This window comes from Mustela erminea, chromosome 19 (assembly GCF_009829155.1).
Source record: "Mustela erminea isolate mMusErm1 chromosome 19, mMusErm1.Pri, whole genome shotgun sequence".
Classification (NCBI taxonomy): Eukaryota; Metazoa; Chordata; class Mammalia; order Carnivora; family Mustelidae; genus Mustela; species Mustela erminea.
In genome coordinates, this window is record NC_045632.1 from 3,122,753 (window position 1) to 3,139,184 (window position 16,432).

At 58.8% G+C, this 16,432-nt stretch overlaps 2 protein-coding genes across 3 annotated transcripts; both read right to left on the reverse strand.

Moving 5' to 3' along the window:
• Window positions 1-222: 222 nt before the first annotated feature.
• Window positions 223-4,387, reverse strand: PTGIR (prostaglandin I2 receptor). Its single transcript, XM_032324221.1, has 2 exons — window positions 3,200-4,387; window positions 223-2,148 (listed from the first exon to the last, which is right to left on the reverse strand). Exons 1-2 carry the CDS (start codon window positions 3,965-3,967, stop codon window positions 1,762-1,764), a joined length of 1,155 nt encoding a protein of 384 aa, XP_032180112.1. The 5' UTR covers window positions 3,968-4,387; the 3' UTR covers window positions 223-1,761.
• Window positions 4,388-10,714: 6,327 nt separating this feature from the next.
• Window positions 10,715-15,279, reverse strand: GNG8 (G protein subunit gamma 8). Of its 2 annotated transcripts, none has more exons than XM_032326427.1 (3): window positions 14,847-15,279; window positions 11,931-12,016; window positions 10,715-11,687 (listed from the first exon to the last, which is right to left on the reverse strand). In XM_032326427.1, exons 1-3 carry the CDS (start codon window positions 14,869-14,871, stop codon window positions 11,559-11,561), a joined length of 240 nt encoding a protein of 79 aa, XP_032182318.1. In that variant the 5' UTR covers window positions 14,872-15,279; the 3' UTR covers window positions 10,715-11,558. The 2 variants fall into 2 exon arrangements, with proteins under 2 accessions (XP_032182318.1, XP_032182319.1); XM_032326428.1 differs by lacking the exon at window positions 14,847-15,279 and adding an exon at window positions 13,150-13,382.
• Between the last annotated feature and the right edge of the window lie 1,153 nt (window positions 15,280-16,432).

Below are 16,432 nucleotides of genomic sequence, written 5' to 3' on the forward strand. Positions count from 1 at the left end.
GTGTACAATTCAGACATTTAGTACATTCACAATCTTATGCAACCCTCAGCACTATTGGTTTCCAGAACATTTGCATTACCCCAAAAGGAAACCCATACCCCATAAACCAGTTATCCTGACCAATCTTTAACTCCCCCCAGACACCCCCTTGTTCTTCTGAAATGTGATTTGAATCAAAGCGGTGGAAATGCCCATGGAGGAAATGTTGCTTTTTTTCAGCCCACATTTGTCCACCTAGCCACACACAACAGCAGCAACAACAGGATTGCAGTAACTGTAACATTTTTGTGGTATTTGTTCCAGTCAGGCCCAGTGCTCAGCTGCTTATCAGAGGCAATCAGTTAATCCTCTGCACCACCCTATAAACTGAATTCTAGATTACTGATCGATTGCGGTTCTGCACCAAAGGAGGGCAAGGCACCGAGAGGCAAAGTTGGTAAGCAAACAAGGGAGCTGGCTTCTGGAGACAGAAAGGTCAGCTTCCCACTGAGACTTTCTCCTCGCTGTGTGACCTAGGGCTGGCGATTACCCTCTCTGGACCTTGATTCCAGGGTCTGTGGAAGGGCTCCAATGACAGCAGGGCTGAGGTGCTGTTATCTCTCCAGAGGCCCATGCCTCCCTACCCGGCCTGTCCCCAGGTTCACATTTACCCTTTTAACCCCAGATCAAGTGCTTTCAACCCTGGAACAACCTCAAAGAGGAACTGGGTGGGGTTGGGGGGAGAAAAGGGCTTTCCCATTTCCCGTAGACACCACTTCCCTTCTGCCAGTTGGCTCCCTCCTGAGCACCCTTGATCTTGGGCCTCTCTTTAGGGCAGGAGAAGCCTGAAGGCTGGAGATCACCCCAGCGGAGTCCAGGCTGGGGCAGGGACTGGTCTGTCGGGCTGCTCGCTGTTGAATGAATGAATGAGCTTTTTGCGAGGGCTCTGAGAATGCAGGAGATGAGGGCAGGCTTTGTAGGTAAGCCACAGCTACTCATTCAGAGACAGGCTGTGTCCCCTGCGGGGGACCCCAGGATCCCTAACTCCCATGCCTTTGTCCTTCAGCTTCTCCATCCCCCCACCAACACACACACACACCCAAGCTCCCACGGTCCACATCTTACGGCCCACTGCGGTATGCGTCCAGCCATGCTCCTTGCAATGCATCAGTCTCTCCTTCCTCTGGCCTCCCCCTTGGAGGGTGGGGGCAGGGGCTTCCAAGTCTGATGGGAAATCAGGAGTGAGGGGAGGCCGGGAGCTGGTCCAGGAGTCGCTGGGTCCCAGGAGGCAGAGAGGGTCTGGCTTTTAGAGCGGCTTGAGAGAGGACCTGTGCTGTTCGTGGGGGCTTGGGGTGGACAGTCGGGCACCCTGAACAGGTGTGTGTCAGAGCCGGAATCCAAACCAGAGCCGACCTGAATGCACAGAAGCTTCTGGGAAACTTTCCTGCCTTCTAAATATTTAGACAGTGAGATGGATGGGCAAGCGAGGGCCAGACTGGGCTGGCTGGGCCCGGGGTTATTTTGAGAGAAGTGTTCTTTTTTGCTCCAGGACAGACAGTCCCCTTCTCCCTCCCTCTTCTCCCAGAGCCTGTCGGGGCCACCCCCGGAGAAGGAGAAATAGGGAAATAGCAGCTGATTGCCCCCCCTGCATTCAGGGGGGTCAAGATTCTGGCAGGCAAGGACTCCGGGGGCTTACTTCCGCTCATCCACAGACAACCACGGCCCTGAGTGTTGGGCTCCTGCTCCCAGCAGCCAAGGGCAGGAGATCACAGGCAGCCGATGTCAGCAGAGGGAGCAGCCGGCTGCGGACCCCATTTTGGATGATGTACCCACAGTGCTGCCAGCTTGCTGCGCCTGGGGCCCGGGTGCCCCCCGTCCCTCGCCCCAGGCTGACAAAGGTACCCGGATCCCCTCTTTCCCCCCGGGAGTGGCGGGAGCCCTCGGGTCCTTCCTCCCAGAGACAGACTGGGAGAGGGGTGCCTGCGAGTTGCCGTGGGTAGGCCTGGGACCCAGGCAGCAGAACCACAGCCTGAGCCTCTGGAAGACAGCCTTGCGGAAGAGGATGAAGACCCAGGGGTCCAGGATGGGGTTGAAGGCGTTGAATCGGAAGGCACGGAGGTCCCCCATCTCACTGCTGTCTGGGGCGACCGCCTGCGTGAAGCCTCGGATCTGGGGACAGGGCGGGGGCGTCAGGAAGCACCCCCGAATCCTCTGCCCCCAACCCAACACCCACCCCGCCCTCACTCCCCTCCTTCCACGCGCTTCCTGGCAGGAATGAGGGAGGGGTTCCCTGCCGCAGGGGCAGGAAATAAGATATGACGAAAAGTAAGTGAGAAATGCATCTGGGGAGCAAAGGGAGAGAAAGCCCCAAGAAACCACCAGCCCAGAGGTCGGAGGTCGTGTGGGTAAGGCCTGGGGCTACAGCTATGTGACTTTCCACGTTTCCAGCCTGTGAGTCATCTGTAATCCCCCCAAAGTTTTGATGACCAGCTCTGGCATTTTACAGAAAGAGAAGCCGAGGCCCAGAGTACAGGGCAGGGGAGAGGCGGGGAGGATGATTACAGGGGACACCCCTGATCCAACTCCTGAGAGGCAGACAGGAGCTCTGCCCAAAAAGGGCAAGGCCCAGAGAGCCCCTGGCAGAGGTGAGGGGGTGAGGGCGGGGCTGGGAGGTGCGGGGGTGGGGGGGGGGATCAGACTCTGGAATCAGATGAGCCTGAGGTCCAGACCTGGCTCTGTGTGACTGTGGACAAGCCCCGTCACCCTCCGTCTGTAAAAACAATGACGGGACAGGAACTTGGTTCCACTCTTTGCCAAGTGCTTGTGGAAGGGGTACCTAAGGTCATCTGAAGACGATCTGAGAGAGAATTTGTGAACCGCAGGGCACAGGGCAGAGACACAGAACCACGGTTCCTGGACGGGAGGATCTCATTATCTTATGACCATTACAGGGAGTGGGGGAAGGATGGGGTGTGTTTGGGGGGGTTGCCGCAGATAAGAAAGGGGCGAGCCAAGGGCTCAGGAGGGGAGACACCTCTCCAGAAAGTTGGGAGCTGTCTGACCGCACCCAAAGCCTCTGACCTCTTGGACCCCAGTATCCCCATCTGAGAACTAGACTACCCTGCTGGCAGACCTAGCTGGGGGCTGCCCTCCTCCCTCTTCTACCCGCCCCCCCACCCGCCGGACCCCCTTCCCCCACCCCAGCCACCGGGGGACTTACCGTGAGGGGCAGGGAGCACACGGCCATGATGACGGTCATGAGGGCCAGCAGAATGAGGTGGTCCACCTCGTCCTCTCCCGCCCGGGGACCGGGGACCGGGGGGCCCTGGTGGCGCGTCTGCTGGCGGTGCATGCGACAGAGGCTCAGTGTGACGGAGCTGTTGCACAGCACGATGGCGGCCACCAGCAGGGCCATGAGGCTGGCGTAGGCCAGCGAGAAGGCGCGGCCGCCGGCCTCCGTGGAGCGCATGCGGATGAAGCACCAGCTGCCTGGGCAGTACTGCTGGTGCTGGCCCAGGCCCAGCAGGGGCAGCGCGCAGAAGAGGCCGCAGAAGGCGTAGACGGCAGGCAGGGCCAGGCGGGCGCAGCGCGGCCCGTCCAGCTGGGCGTACACGTAGGGGTGGCTGAGCGCCAGACAGCGCTCCACGGCCATGGCGAAGAGGATGAGCATGGAGGCCAGGCCGAAGAAGGTCATGGCGAAGGCGAAGGCGTCGCACAGGGCGGGCCGGCCCCGGGCCAGGCCCAGCAGTGAGCTGTTGCGGGCGTAGGCCACGAACACGGCCGGGCTCAGGAAGCAAGTGCCCAGCAGGTCGGTGACCGCCAGCCCAGTGACCAGCACAGCGAAGGCCGAGGGACGTGAGCGTCGCCGCGCCCCCAAGATGCCCAGGGCCAGCCCATTGCCCACCACGCCCGCCACGAACATCAGGGTGCTGGTGGCGGGGCCCACCGAGTCCCGCACGTAGGTGAGGTTCCTGCACGAGTCGGCCATCCCCCCACGCCCCACGGCCTCTGTGCGGACTGGACTAGAGAGGTCCCTGGGGCGCAGGTCGGGGCGAGGGAGAGGAGGAGCTCAGACGCCCACCGCCCTCCCCATGGGCCACCCCTTCCCCTTGTGTGTGCGGCTGGCTGGCCGGCTTTCTGACTCTCTCCTCTCTCCTGCGTCCTTCCCTCTCCCTAGTTCTGTCCTTCTCCCCCACTTGCCCACCACCCTGCCTCTCCTTCTGCCTCTGCCTCTCTCCCCCAGCGGCCCTCTACCTGCTCTCACAGCACCTCTGCCTTCTCGCTCAGTCCCTTCCTCTGTGCCCTGCTCTCCGGTCTGCTGGCTCTGCCAGTCTCTGCCTCTTCGAGAAAGCTGCTCCTTACTTCCCTCCTCCGCCCTCCTCCCTTCTCATCTAGCCTGCTCGCCCCAGCTTTTTCATTTCCTCTGACTGCCCCGCCTTCTCTCCCCCTGCCTGTTCCAGAGGGCCCCCCTGCTTCCTCCCCCCTTCCCTGGCCCGCTCCCTCCAACTCTCCTGCCCAGTGCAGCCCAGTCCACTCTCCTTCCCTCCCTGCTTCCTCTCCTGGTCTCATTCCCTGAGCCACCTGCCACTTCCCCACACCTAGGTCTCTGCCCTTCTCTGCCCCTCCCCAGCATCTCGGGCAGCATGGGGATCCCTGAGTCATTACACCCTGGAGCACACCAAGACCTGAGGGGCATAGCTGGCCAGTCCAAGAGGCTGTCTGGGGGTGGCCTCTGGGATCTATTCTGGGCTTCAGGCCCCGGGGTTAGGACATTGCCCAGGGATTGAGAAATGACTAGGAAATTCTTCCCCGATGTAGTGTTTTTCAGCCACTACTGAGATTTCTGCTCCTCCAGATACAATTCGCTCCTTCCAGAAGGCCGGGGAAGGAGGTGGTGGGGCTCGAGAAAGAACGCCAGTCCCTAGAGCTTGTCCTAGGGTGCAAGCCTATCGACCCGGCCGAGTCTTGGGACAACAGATTCTGGGGAGGAGGGCTTTGGTGTCCAGTAGTCTGCCGGGGACAGGCCCCAGGACTTCCAAGAGCATCAGAGGGGAGTACCCTCCCACCCTCTTGCTTCTCCCTCCAGCAAGCCCTGGCCCCAGGCCAACCCCGGAGACCTTGACTTCCAGGAATAAGATTTTAATGTTTTGGCCACAAACAGCCATTCAGGACTCCAAGATCATTGTCATGTCCAATTCTCCCACACCTCCCCAAACACACCTTAGCCACCACCCCCAGGCCCGTGTGCTCAGCCCGCATATCCCTGCTGCCCACACAGTGGTCACAGCCCTGGGCCCCACAGAGTCAATGGCTTCCCATGCAACCTCCCCACCCAGAAGGGCCAGAGCCCCTCTCAAACGCCCCTTATTTCTGAGGGAGGCAGTTTAAGTGGAGTGATTACAAACTCGGGGGCTCATTTATTTGACGTGAGTTCCTGTCCCCGTCCCACTACCTCTTTGCAGCGTGATGACCTGGGTGAGAACGAGAAGCTGGTGTGCCTCAGCTTCCTCATCTGTACAATGGGGGTAAACCCAGCTTCATGGACCAGGCAGCCGGCCATGGCCAGTGGCCCGTGCCAGAGCCCTCTCTGTGACAAGGAGCGCGTGTGCACACATGTGTCACGTCCGAGCCCTGGAGGGGATGTTCCCGATGCCAAGGGTTGGACACTGGGTAGTTGCAGACTTCCCCTTTCTGCACCCAAGCACCTCGGTCACCACAACTGCCTCACCCCTTTCCCCCTCTCCCTATCACCCCATGCGCAGCAGCACCCCAGCTTCCGGCCTCAGCTCCAGCCACGCCAGGGGCTTGGGGAGGTGCCCCGGAGCCCATGGCCTCAGGCCTCCTGGCTCTGCGGCTCCCCGCACTGCCCCGGTTTCTGCAATCCCCAGGCAGACCAGCAGGAACTCAGGAAGTTATATGATATTAATGAGGGATGATGCCTGGCGGGCTTATGTCCTGTGGCAGCATCAGGGGAGTTGGGGGGCGGGGCGGGGCGGCTCTGGCTCCTGGAGCCTCCCTCCCCCTGGCTTCCCGTCCCCACCAGGGACCGATGAGCACTCAGGAAGTCCACTCGGCTCCCAGGCCCAGTGTAGCCTGGCCTCTGGCACCCTGCCCCCCTCCAGGCCTCAGTTTATCCACCTGTACCCCTGGGGGCCAGGAGGGCTCGCATCCCTGGCGTCCATCATATGCTCCAGGGCAAGTGGGGGAGGCAGTGACTCTAATGAGAGGTCCCCAAGGCTGGTTTCAGTGCTGGACCCCCTCCACTCCTTTTCCAGAACCCTGGCATCCTGCCCATCTGTGACCACGCCCACAGCCAGGGCCACAAAGGGTCCCTCTTCCCTCAGGTGTCTTGGGGGTGAGAAGTCACTCCAGCTGGGCTGTGAGGGGGCAGCTTCCAGGACTGGGAGTTGGGGGGAGTGTGGGAAGGAACAGCTCCAGGAGGGTGAATCAGCCTCCCTTCTTCTCTCCCACGGCTTGAACAGTACTCGGGAATCCCCAGAAGGACTGTGGACAGGGGCAGAGGAAGGAGGGCGGCCCAGGGACAACGGGGAATGGCCGGCACAGTCCCTGGGAGGGGAAGATGGGCACCCAGGAGAGGGCGTGCAAGGGGCTGTGGCGGACACGTCAACTTCAGGCGTGGGTCTGTGTGACATTAGTGGGGCCTGCGGAACTGAAGTGAGCATTTTTAAAAGATATTTTTCTTGGGGCGCCTGGGTGGCTCAGTCATTAAACGTCTGCCTTCAGCTCAGGTCATGATCCCAGGGTACTCAGGTCAAGCCCTGCATCTGGCTCCCTGCCTAGCTGGAGGTCTGCTCCTCCCTCTCCCACTCCCCCTGCTTGTGTTCCCTCTCTCACTGTGTGTCTCTCTCTGTCAAATAATTAATAAAATCTAAAAAAAATATTTATTTATTGGGGCGCCTGGGTGGCTCAGTCAATAAGCGTCTGCCTTGGGCTCAGGTCATAAACCAAGGGTCCTGGGATCGAGCCCCACATGGGCTCCCTGCTCTGCGGGAAGGCTGCGTCTCTCTCTCCTACTACCCCTGTTTGTGTTCCCTCTCTCGCGGTGTCTCTGTTCAATAAATAAAATCTTTTTTAAAAATATTTTATCTATCTATCTATCTATCCGAGGTGGGGGGCGGAGCAGAAGGAGAGGGACAAGCAGACTTCTGGTTGAGTGTGGAGCCCAACATGGGGCTCAATCCCACGAACCCCAGAGATCATGACTAGAGCTGAAACCAAGAGTCAAACGCCCAACCCAGTGAGCCACCCAGGCGCCCCCTACCGGCGCATTTAGACAGCACCGTGAAAGTGTGTGCTTGTGGGCACTGTGGCTGTGAGTGGGCATGATTTTCTCAACTATTTGTACATCTGTGTTCCTTTGTCCACTTCGTTGTGGGTCTGTGCGTGCGTGGTTATATTGTGGGCCCATGGACTTCTTTATGGCTGTGTCTCCGTGTGTGTGTGTGTGTGTGTGTGTGTGTGTGTGTGTGTGTGTGTTTGCATGGAGGGACTGCCTGGCACAGGGGGAAGAGAGCGGCTTTGGAAGCGTCCCTCCTGCCCCTCACCAGTCACTTGCTGTGTTGTGAGACTCTGGACAACAACTTCCCCAGCTCAGCCTGGATGTTCTTCGTCGGTCGCCGTGGCTGCCTTGCCCCTGTTGGGGGTGTGGTGAGAGATTAGGGACCGAGTCCCCCCTGCCTGCCTCCAGGAAGCCCTCAAACCAGCTGCTCTTCGTTCGACAAACTCTCACCCACTTCCAGGGTGCCGAGGGTGGGGGGTGCAGAGGGGCTCTGAGGGCACCATCTGATGGACGCATGTTCCCAAGTGGCGAGGAAGGGCAGAGCAGGAGCCTGAGCTCAGAAATCCTCCACTGAGTCATCCGCAGCCCTGGGCCTCTCCCACGCCTGCTTGCTGGCCAGTGCCTCCAGCTGCCTGCCCAGGCCCCCCTCTGGACCTGCCCCTGAGCTAAGACCCTGCTCACCCGGGGCCTGACCTTCTCCTGACTCCCTGGTGTCCTGACCCTGCCCTGGGAAGAGGTTGACCCCACCTCGTACCCCTCCCCGCCCACACACACACTAAGGGGTGCAGGCGCTCCCGCACATCCCATCTCCTGCTCACACCTGCCAAGCCAACCTGTCTACCTGTGTCCTTCCACTGCTGCAGGAAGTTGCTCTGTGACCCTCCTAACCCGTCCCTCATTGCCAGGTGCCAACGCCTTCCAACAGGAACCATTTGTCTCTGCCCACCTCCCTCTCCTACACCCCAAATGGGCCCTTGCCAGCCTCTGCTTCTCGTCCCTGCTTCAAGGGGCTCTACTCTTGCCATTCCCACCTTGTCTTTGCCTGGCCTGGGCCCCTCCTCTGAGATACCCTCACTTCTGTCCTTCAGGACCCCCTCCAACACCTCCAATCCCTCCTAAACCCTCATCCATCAGGGTCCACTCCAACCTCAAGCCCCAACTGGCCAGGGGCTGTCACTTCCCTGTGCCTGATTCCATGCCTATAAAATGGGGGTAAACAGAGTCCTTTGGGGGGTCATCTGAGAATTAAGTGAGGTGGGGCTTCAGAAATGGGACTCCAATAAATGATGGCCATAGTTGTGACTTGGGGCCACCCCTCCCCTAACCCCCCTCAGCAGAGCCCAGCATGGCTCAGAGCATGTGGAGTGCAAAGGGCAGACAGCTGCTGGGAGGGGCAGCCTAGCGCCCTTCAGGGTTTGGGGTGAAGTGGGAAGGGACTGCTAGCAGCAAGCACTTCCTCAGGTGGTGCCCTCTCTGCCTCTTGGCCTGGCTCCGACCCCAGAGCTGACCTCACAGGGGAGGCTGGCCGGAAAGAGCAGCGGGTAGCCAGAAGCTGGTACTACAGTCATACCCACTAACAAGATTACCCAGGTTTGCATGCATGGATGCTGGTCACACGGGACCTGCCTTGTCTGGCTCATCCAGCATCCGCCCGCCACCCCCCCACCCCGCCTCCCTCCCACACCTCCTCCAGGTAGACCTCCATCCTGCCAGCCCTCCCTTCATCCAGCCCCCTTGCTTGTTTTGATTTCCATTCCCCAAGACCAGGAATGTAAAGGACAAGGATCCACAATACACAGCCCCACGATGTCAGCTCTAAAAGGATCTAAATCCCTACAGTCTAGGCTCAGGAAATCCTTACATTCCTGAAGTTGCAGAGCTCTGGATCCCAGCCGGACAAAGGAACAAGATTCTGGCCCCACAGGGTCGAAATACTCCAGAATTCCAGCCCTCTGAGGTCTGCAATTCTAGATTCCTCTGCTTCTCAGGTTCTAGGATGTAAGGATGCTGGGTCTGAGAAATTCCAGAATTCTCTGGCAACTTCCCTCCCAGTAACCCTACTCCCCAGCTCCACTCCGCCCCCCAGCTCATCCTTGGCTCTCTCTGTCCCCAGTGTCCCCCGGGGCTCCCACAGACATGATGCAAGTCGGCCTGGAGCCAGCTGAGAGGGGTGAGAGGCAGGAGGGAGATGTAATTACAGCTGGTCCTGCCTCAACCCAACAGGAAGCTCAGAGTTGGGGCCCAGGGGACCCTAATCCAATGTGAATAATGGAGCACTCACCAGAAACACACACGGCCCAGTGAGCCAGCTCCATCCAGATTCTCGGGGGTCTGGTCCCCATTAGCCACAGGCTGGGGAACACAGGTGTTATTCCAGAGAAAAGAGGAAGTGGGGATGAGGAGACAGGAGGGGGTCTCTAACCCCATGGCCCTCTAGCCAACCTGGTAAAATAATTGACCAAACCCACAGCTCACCCAATCTACATCTCATTTCCTTTTAAGATTTTTTAATGTATTTCTTTGAGGGAGAGAGAGAGCATAAGCAGGAGGAGAGAAAAGCAGTCTTTCTGCTGAGCAGGGAGCCCCATGTGGGACTCGATCTCAAGACCCCAGGATCATGACCTGAGCCGAAGGCAGACGCCCAATCGACTGAGCCACCCAGGCACCCCTTCATCTCATTTCAGCAGACATTCAGGATGTGATACATTCCACTTTAAGAAGCCCCTGACTAGGCTCCATGAAAAATAACACCCAGCACTGAGGCTTCTTAAGCAGGAGATGTTGGGGCATGGTGTTGACGTTGGAGAGCTGAAAAGCCCAGGTCCCACCTCCCAGTCTCTGGTCACCCTGAGGTGGATATGGGTCTGAGATCACCCACACTTCCACTTTGGGAGAAGCTGGAAATAAGGACTTTTAAGCAAAGGGCTACTATTTTTCCATTGGGTCACTAAGTCAAGAACATTTTTTAAACATTATGTAGGCCAAAAGTAAAGAACCAAAAATAAATGAATAAATAAAAGATGAAATAAATAGAACTGCAGGCTGGAAATGTCCTGTGGGCCACCCATGTGTGAACTGAGAAACACAGGGCAGGAACCAAAGCTGTCACAGTCCTCCCTATGTCCTCAGGACAAAGAAATAACTGTTGAAGGAAAGAATAGTACATATTAATTTGTCTCCTCCCCCTCTAGCCACGTTTCTCTCTCCTCCTGGTCCCCAGGTTGTAAGATTTTTTTAAAGATTATTTATTTATTTATTTATTTGACAGAGAGAGAGAGAAAGAGAGACAGCACAAGCAGGGGAAGCAGAAGAGGGAGAAGCAGGTTTCCCACTGAGCAGGGAGCCCGATGTGGGGCTTGATCCCAGGATCCTGGGATCATGACCTGAGCTGACGGCAGAACTTAACCGACTGAGCCACCCAGGCGCCACTCCTGGTTCCCAAGTTTTATTATCACCCTGTCTCAGCTCAGGTGTCCCCTCCTCCAGGAAGTCCTCCCTGATTCCTAAGCTAAGTCAAGTATACCCTCTGAGCTCCCCCACCCCAGCCCTGACCGCTCAGGGTCACCATTATCTGGGAATAGGTCTGTCTCCCTCCCAAGGGTTTCTGAGTCCCAAGAGGGCAAGGCCAGGGATGTCTCAGTCACAACCAGGTTCCTAGCTTTACCCAAGGAGACTGGTCGCACAGCAGCTACCACAGAAATGAATGAACAACAAACAGAGATCAGTGCTAAGGACAGAGGTAAGAAGCCTGGGGCAGGGGTTGGTCATTCAGGGAAGTGAGAAAGGGGCGACGGGCACAGGGACTCCTAAAAATCTACAGCCCAAGAGAGGAGAGAGGCCAGCTCAGGGGGTTCGGAGATTCAGCGCTGGAGGCCATGGTCCTCACCCCATTACCTCCTAGCTCTGTGACTTGGTATAAGGGACCTCCTTTGGCTCAGTTTCCTCATCTGCAAAATGGGTACTATACAAGCAGCCAGCGGCCTTCTGGGGCTATGGAAATGATTAAATAAATTCAGGATCGTGGAGTGCTCTGTGGAGGTCAGAGCCCAGAGAGCGCATTTCCTCCCGTGCAAGCCTCGCGCCCACACACACCCCGCGAATCCTCGCCCCCCAACACATTCCACACACACTCAGAAGAGATGAGAAGGGACGCAGGTTCCTCCATGACGGTCCCAAGTTCTGGGCGTGCCTCACATTCCCCCAAAGCACGGGTCCCACCACAGTCACCACGTTTATTGGATCCATAGTTTGGCAGGGGCGGGTAAGCGGTCAGGAAGACTCAGAGCAGAACGCAGAACAGGCGCTTGTCGCGGAAGGGGTTCTCCGCGGCGGGTACCGGCGTCACCAGCGGGTCGTCCTTGGCGTGCGTCTCGCAGAAGGCGAGGAGTTCGGCCGCCGCCTGCGACACCTGGGGGCGCCCGCGTGAGGTCCGTCTGTCAGCCGCCCAAGGCCCCGCCTCTTGCCCGGGCACTCCCCAACCCCTCCCCGGGCCCGGCTCCGCCCCCTTCGTGACCACGCCCCCTACCCGAGTCCCGCCCCCCGGGTCCAGCCCCGTTCTGCAGGGAATCTTCCCACCCGCCCTACCCCAGCAGCGCCGGGTCCAGACCCCAGCCCCGGAGCCCACGCCTTCCTCCCCACCTCCACCCCGCACCTTCATGCGGTCGATGTTCACCTCCAGCTTCAGCTGTTCCACCGTCTTGCGGGCCTCCGCGATCTTGGCCATGTTGTTGGACATGGCTGAGGGCGGGGAAGAGTTTAAAAGCAGGGCGGGAGTGGGGGGCCGAGAGGGTTAGACTGGGGCAAGTCTGAGTCCCCAGGTAAGGATGGCAGTGATCCTGGGACCCGGCGACAGGCTTGTGGATGGAAGAGCGTACAAATGGGGTGCCCAGAGATGGAGGGAGGGACAGGAAAACAGAGAAAGAGGAATGAGGAGACGTACAGATGGGGGACCAAGAGGAAGGCCAAAGGAGGGACAGAGGAACAGGGAGGAGAGGGGCATGGGAAGATGGTGAGGGGTACATAGGATGGGGTACCTAGAGGCAGGTGGAGGGAGGGACGGGAGAACAGGGCCACAGGTGCTGGATCGGGATCCAGGTGTCCTCAGCCCCCTGGCGGATAGAGCAGGAGCCAGGAGGGGGCCCTCCCCAGGCCAATTAGCGGTGGCTCCGGGGAGAACATGGAATTAAGATCGCGGCGGGAAAGGCGCAGAGGGGGCCTCATTAGGGCCTTGGCAGCAGCTGCCCCCTCCGGCCCCCTTGGGGAGCTCCCCCACCCCAGCCCTGGCCACCTCAAAGGCTCCTCTGCTCATTAGCAGCCAGAGAGAGGGCTGGGGGTGGGGGAGTAACCCAGGCACGAATGGGAGAGGGGCAGAGAGGATGGAGGGACAAATGGAGGGTCGGAGAGAGAGACGACCAAGTGATAGAGGGATAGATTGAGGCCCAGAAGAAATAGACTGGGTGGGGGGGTGGAGATGAAAAGATGGAGCCACGGAAGGAGTAGAGGGAGGGGAGGACAGATAGGGCGGTAAAGAAAGGGACAGGTTGATCCAAGGGGACAAAGGGACAGAGTGGGGACAGAGAAGGGGAGGTGGAGGGTCTTGGAGGGATGGAGTAAGGGGGTGGGAAAGGAGAGAGAGATGGACAAATGGAGGGACAGAGTGAGGCACAGCGGGGATAAAGGGACAGAGGAAAGAAGGACAGGGGAACAGAGAGAGGGAGGCACTGGAGGGGCTTGGGGAGAGATAGACTGTTGGAGACGCAGAAGTAGAAAGTCATTCATTCGCTCACTCATTTGTTCATTCCCAGGCAGACAGACCAAGGCTGCAATCGGGCAGAGGAATTAGCTGTGCAGTGGAGATCCGAGCCTCCTACCTGTTGCTGCTTCCGGGCTAGGATGGCGAGCAGGTGGCGGTGGCTGGGAGAAAGCGTCTGGGTCCCCCCCATCCCCAGTCCCGCCCCACCCCCTCCCCCGGGGCTTAGCCCCTGAGGGCCCGCCTCCTCCTGCTGCCACTGCCGCTGTCCTCAGCGCCCTGGCCGCCTCAGGTCTGTCTCTCTGGGTGCCCTCTGTCTGTCTCCTTCTTTGTCTTTCTGTTTCTGTGTCTCTGTTGCTCCTGTTCTGGGTGTCTCTTGCTCTCCCCCTTTCTCTCTCCCTATCTCCCCTCTCAGTCTCTGCCTCTGCCTCGGTCTCTGTCCCTCTGGAACACACTCACACGGGCACACACACACTCCCTCTCAGGAAAAGACAATCTCTCCCAGTGTGTCCCACACCCTGTCCTTATCCCACTTCGCAAAAACATCTCCTGTGAGTCCCGCACAGCCTGTCACTCCATCACATGTGCTTTCCCACCCTGTCACACCTGCCACCTGTGTCACCCCACCCCAGCCCCTCACACAGAGAGGCACACTACCTGTCTCACAACCAACCCACACGCTCCACACACAGGGCCCTACGGTGCCACAGCCACTGAACCCCTCAAACTGCCGCAAAGCGTCCATGCCACCTTGCACAAGCACAGATATCCTATCTTAGACTGTCCTGTGTGCGAACAGAATTTCACCCAGTGTCACGCGCAGTCTCTCGAGACGTCCATCACACACATTCGCAGGCAGCTGAAACTTGGGTCTCACACCTGACAGCAACTTCCGCCACACTTTTTACCAGGGTCTCACACGGTGACGTGGAATTACTCACATGACATCTTTGGGAGCACTGTCACACAACCACAACATTCTGTGGTGTTACATGGTGAGACACAGTCACACGTCCAGTGACCCACACACACACATACAGTCATGCTTGCTCTTGCACAATCTGCTGGTGTCACACACAGTCTCACACAGTCCCTCACAGAGTGTCCCCTCCACACACTGTCACACACACAAGCTCCTGCTAAGCCTTGCGCAGTTCACACCGAACACAGCCGTCCCCACCCTCACCCTGCAGTCTCGTGTGGTGCACACATTTACAGGCACAAAATCTCGCTCATCTTCTCATCTCCAAGGGCCCCACACAGTGACACACGCCCTCATACGCTGTCACAACACTGTGACAGTCTTTCACTATCCCACACGATCTGTGCCACACAGAGTCATACAGTTTCTCACAGTCCGTCAGTGTGGCTGACATATACTGTCATACTCACATGGTCCCTCTGTCACCCCCACTCCCCTGGGGCCTGTCACACCACCTTCTCACACCACCTCTGAGTGTGTCCCACTCATCCGGTCTCACTCTCTGTCACACATCATCTGCCGTGTGACACACACAGCACTCGTGTCCTCCCCATGTTGCACACTGTGCCACACAATCTCTCGCTCTCACGTAATCTCTTAATGTCTCAACCGGTCCCCCGAATAGTGTCTCAGGCACACCCAACCTCAAGGGGTCCCACGCAGTCACCCGCGCGTCATCTTTCCTATCTCACAGACACCATCGGGCACAATCTCTCAGTGTAACACATGGTTTCACAGTCATACCCTTTGGCTGGTAGTCGCAAAACCTCCCAAGGTCACACAGCCACACACCAGCCTCTGGCGTCATGCACAATCTCACGGTAGTACACACTCACACAGTCTCTTGGCGTCACACATCATTCCCCGGTGTCACCCAGGGGCACCCACGGTGTCTCTCCAGCTTCAGGCACATGCCTGCGGGCATCCACACTCAGCCCTCGGGTCTCTCGCGACTGCTCCCTGATAGCCACACGGGGGAGCCCGTGGCCCGCCAACGCCGAAGCCGTAGGCGGAGGTGGAAGTTGGGAGAGCAAGCTGCAGACCCCGGAGGAAGACCAGGACACAGAACGGTGGCGGGGGCTGGAGGCCAGAGGGAGAGAACTGAAGATGGAATGGGACAGAGAAGTTCAAAGAGAGGGGGTAGGGAGTTGCCGAGAGAGGCAGTGTGGCAGAAAGAGAGGCAGAGACAGAAATTTGGAGAGATAGAGACCTAGGGAGTAGGTGCACCAGAGACTGGCAGAGAAGGCAGAGACAGAGACATGCAGGGTATAGGAGAGACACACAGAGAGACATGGAGAGAGTCGGGGGCGCCTGCGTGGCTCAGTTATTAAGCAGCTGCCTTCCACTGGGATCATGATCCCAGAGTCCTTGGGATCTAGTCCCACTTCGGGCTCCCTGTTCAGCGGGGAGCCTGCTTCTCCCTCTCCCTCCGCGTGCCGCTCTGCCGACTTGTGCTCTCTCTCTCTGTCAAATAAATAAAGTCTTTTAAAAAGAAAAGTAATATAGAGAGTCAGAGACAGGGACCGAGAAACGCAGACACCTAGAAACATAGAAGCCAACAGAAGAACGAACTCGCACACCCCGCGGCCCACAGGGGCGGGTGGCGGAGGCGGGGCCTGCAGGGCGCGCCCCAGGGGCGTGGCCCAGGCGCTCTGGTGGGCGTGGTTGGGGCAGGGTTCCGAAGAGGCGCGTCCCGGGGCTGACCATTAAGGGCGTGGGCTGGCGGAGGCGTGTCCCGAGCGGCGGGTGTTGGGGGAAAGGGGGGGTCTCCACGCAGTCAGCCCATCCAAATTCGGTTTTTACCGACTGCATGGGGAAGCGAGACCGGCTGGAAGGGGACGCCGGCCCAGGTGCCTGGCAGCCATTTGATATGAGGGTATCAGACCCTGACTCCCCCGCCCCCAACCCCGAAGTAGCAACGGGCCTAGGTGGGGGAGGGGAACCGGGCTCACATCTGGAAAGCATCAGGCGCGCCGGACGTGCCAGGGCCCCGGGCCCGGCTGCAGAAGGGGGAGGGGAGCTAGGGCGCCCTCGTCCTCCCCCTTAACGGGGTCTGCCGGCGCCGGGGAGGGGCCTGGGCTTGCGCCGAGCCTCTGCGCCTTCCGCAGCTGGTTTCCATCAGCAGTTTTGGCCCGGGCCGCCCCCAAGGAGGAAACCCAGCTTAGAGTGGGGGAAGACAGGGTGACGACCCAGTCTCCTTTCCCCGTCTCTGACGGCAGCCAGACGCTGGGAGGGGGCTGGGGAGACGGACTGACCGACGCTGCTCGAACCGTTCATAACCTCCATTTCTCGCCGGAGCTGCAAACCTCAGCCTTCTTTCCACCCGCATAACTTTAGTTTCCAGGTGTGCAATGCTGTCTTGTGCCGCAAAGGAATGGCCCCAGCCTCGTGACAGCCTAGGAGTGCATTGTATTGTGCCCAT

Coding starts and splice junctions, on each gene's coding strand:
- PTGIR (XM_032324221.1), bottom strand. CDS start 3,967: ATGGCCGACTCGTGCAGGAACCTCACCTACGTGCGGGACTCGGTGGGC. Junction 2,149..3,199: donor TGTGCTCCCTGCCCCTCACG/GTAAGTCCCCCG, acceptor CCCTGTCCCCAG/ATCCGAGGCTTCACGCAGGC.
- GNG8 (XM_032326427.1), bottom strand. CDS start 14,871: ATGATGTGTGACGCCAAGAGACTGT. Junction 12,017..14,846: donor GTGTGACGCCAAGAGACTGT/GTGAGTGTGTAC, acceptor CCCCGCCCTCAG/CCATGTCCAACAACATGGCC. Junction 11,688..11,930: donor TGAACATCGACCGCATGAAG/GTGCGGGGTGGA, acceptor GGGCGCCCCCAG/GTGTCGCAGGCGGCGGCCGA.